General features: G+C 36.2%; 1 protein-coding gene across 1 annotated transcript; it reads left to right on the top strand.

Moving 5' to 3' along the window:
* Nucleotides 1-850: 850 nt before the first annotated feature.
* On the top strand, nt 851-2,647 carry LOC140853115 (uncharacterized). The gene is made up of 2 exons (XM_073247213.1): nt 851-1,654; nt 2,630-2,647. The coding sequence occupies exons 1-2, from the start codon at nt 851-853 to the stop codon at nt 2,645-2,647; spliced, it is 822 nt and encodes a 273-aa protein (XP_073103314.1).
* Nucleotides 2,648-3,289: the final 642 nt, after the last annotated feature.

Below are 3,289 nucleotides of genomic sequence, written 5' to 3'. Positions count from 1 at the left end.
AAAATCTGAAAAAGGGGTTCTTCATTTGAGTAAAGCTTTTATTGTTATATTTGCTCATTTAAGGAGCTGTTATTGTATTCATCTGTGCTCTAAATATTCTTACTCTTTGTGAGTTTTTGCTCTTGTTTTTGGAGGATTTCCAAAACAAGGAAAGGTTGATCCGAACCTGAAATCGGAGTGTTTTGGGTTTGCTTGTACCCGGGAAACAAGTGTTCTAGCTTGGGATAGCTAGTGTCGGAGTTTCCGACGTTTTGTATTCGGGTTGAATACAAAGGATAGTGGATTAAAATTTCCAAGTGGGATCTTGGGGAGTGGACGTAGGTGCAAGGTTAGCACCGAACCACTATAAATCCTTGTGTTTGTGGTGTGCTTTATCGCTTTATCTTATTTCTTTATTATATCCTTGCAATACTGCTTTAATGAATTAATATTGATTTAAAGCCATTGTTTTGTTCTTCATAAGTTATCTGTTGGGCTTAAAATTTTTAGAAACCCAATTCACCCCCCCTCTTGGGTTGCATAGCTGGGCAACAAGTGGTATCAGAGCCAGTGCTCTAGCCCTTCTTTGATCTAACAATCAAAGAGCCAAAGATCTATGGCAACCCATGTTGGAACTTCTCTAGCTGAGGGGCAATCAACAAACCGACCTCCACTTTTCAATGGGTCTAATTACACCTATTGGAAAGCTCGGATAAAGATTTTCATACAAACACTCGACTATGATATGTGGAGTATCATAGTGAATGGTCCTCACACACCCACCAAGATTATAGATGGTGAGGAGTCAACCAAATCCGAGAAAGAATGGGATGAGGTTGACAAGAAATTGGCACAATTAAATGCCAAAGCTATGAATGTTCTTTATTGTGCACTAGATGCTAGTGAATTTAATCGCATTTCTACTTGTGCATCTGCTAAAGAAATATGGAATAGGTTAGAAGTCACCCATGAGGGAACAAATCAAGTAAAAGAGTCTAAAATAAACATGCTTGTACATAAATATGAATTGTTCAAAATAGAGCATGATGAGTCCATAACTGCTATGTTTACTTGTTTTACTGATATAATCAATGGTTTAAAGAGTCTTGGCAAATCTTATACTAACAGTGAACTTGTAAGAAAGATTCTCAGGTCACTGCCAAGAACTTGGGAAGCCAAGGTGACTGCCATCCAAGAAGCAAAGGACTTGAACACTCTACCTCTAGAAGAGCTTCTTGGATCCTTGATGACTCATGAACTTAGCATGATGCAACATCAAGAGGATGAAATCAAAAAGAAAAGAACCATTGCCCTCAAATCCACAACTTCACCTGATTATGAAACAGATGACTCTGAAGATGAAGATCAGGATGAGGAGATGGCTCTCATCACCCGAAAATTCAAGAAGCTTCTAAGAAAAAGGAAACAAGGGATGAGAAAGAAATTCACAAAAGGGGATCAAAGCATAGAAAAGGAGAAAGATCAAACCCCTATATGCTACGAGTGCAAGAAGCTAGGACATTTCAGATCCGAATGTCCTCAATTGAAGAAAGGTCCAAAGAAATTTAAAAAGAAGGCAATGATGGCGACCTGGAGTGCGAGTGATGACTCAAGCTCCGACGAGGAAACCTCAACCGAACAAGCCAATCTGTGCCTGATGGCACATGAAAATGAGGTAACTTCTGAATCCACTAGTGAATTTACTTTTGAAGAATTGCATGAAGCTTTCTATGATTCAATTGATGAATTAAAGAAACTAGGGAAGAAAAACAAAGAGCTGAAATTGGAAAATTAGTCCTTAGTGAAACAAGCTGAAATTCTTTCAATTGAAAAATTCACATTGATTCAGGAAAATCAAAACTTTAAGGATGAAATTAACAGGCTGAAATCTATAGTAGATAAGTTCACCTTAAGTTCAAACAAGCTAAATATGATCCTTGATAATCAGAAAGCTATATATGATAAGGCTGGACTTGGTTATAAACCCCTGAAGAAACAAAAATTTTTGAAGGATATTTATGCAAATTATTCAAGCAAAAAGCCTACAAATATTACTTGTTTTAAATGTGGAAGAATAGGACATAAATCATACACATGTCTTATTAACAAATATGCAAACACAAAGAAAATATGGGTTCCAAAAGGAACCATTCTGACTAACCTGAAAGAACCCAAGAAAGCTTGGGTACCTAAGACAGAAACTTGATCTGTGCTTGCAGGTGTGTCTAGCATCCCAAGAAGGAAACAGAAAATGGTATCTTGACAGCGGATGCTCGAGACACATGACTGGTGATGAATCACAATTCATCACGCTTGATGCTAAGGATGGAGGGATGGTCACCTTTGGAGATAATGGCAAAGGAAAGATCATCGGGATAGGTAACATTGGTATCACTCCCTCCAAATACATTGAGAATGTTTTACTTGTTAAAGGTTTAAAGCATAACTTACTCAGCATTAGTCAATTCTGTGATAAAGGGTATAAAGTAAGTTTTGAATCATCTGTATGCATTGTGACGAGTCCTATTAACGATGGCATTAAATTTATAGGACATAGGCATGGCAATGTTTATATGGTAGACTTGAATGATTTAACTAAATTAGACATGCAATGCCTAGTTTCCTTAAATGCTAAAATAAATGAGACTAGTTGGCTGTGGCATCGTAGACTTGCACATATTAGCATGTATTCTCTTTCAAAATTAATCAAAAAGGATTTAGTTCTCGGTTTGTCAAAATTGAATTTTGAAAAGGATAGAATTTATGATGCATGCCAATTAGGTAAACAAACTAGAGTATCATTTAAATCCAAAAATACTATTTCAACTTCTAGACCTTTAGAGCTCTTACATATGGATTTATTTGGACCAACTAAAACCACTAGTCTAGGAGAAAAACGATATGGATTTGTATTAATTGATGATTACTCTCGTTTTACTTGGATTTTCTTTTTAGCTCACAAAAATGAAAATTTTCAAATTTTCACGAAATTTCATCGAAAAGTCACTAATAAAAAAGGATTTTCAATTCAAAATATTAGAAGTGATCATGGAACAGAATTTGAAAATCATGACTTTGAAAATTTTTGTGATGAAAATGGAATTGGCCACAACTTCTCTGCTCCTAGGACACCCCAACAGAATGGGGCAGTTGAAAGGAAAAATAGAACCTTAGAAGAAATGGCCCGTACCATGCTCTGTGAAAGCAACCTTCCAAAATATTTTTGGGCGGAAGCTATTAACACAGCATGTTACATTTTAAATCGTGCTTTAATAAGACAATTTTTAAAGAAAACCCCCTATGAACTTTG

The sequence above is a fragment of the Elaeis guineensis genome, chromosome 13, assembly GCF_000442705.2.
Source record: "Elaeis guineensis isolate ETL-2024a chromosome 13, EG11, whole genome shotgun sequence".
Taxonomy (NCBI): Eukaryota; Viridiplantae; Streptophyta; class Magnoliopsida; order Arecales; family Arecaceae; genus Elaeis; species Elaeis guineensis.
Note: the sequence above shows the minus strand (reverse complement) of the source record. Positions and strands in the feature narration are given on the sequence as shown.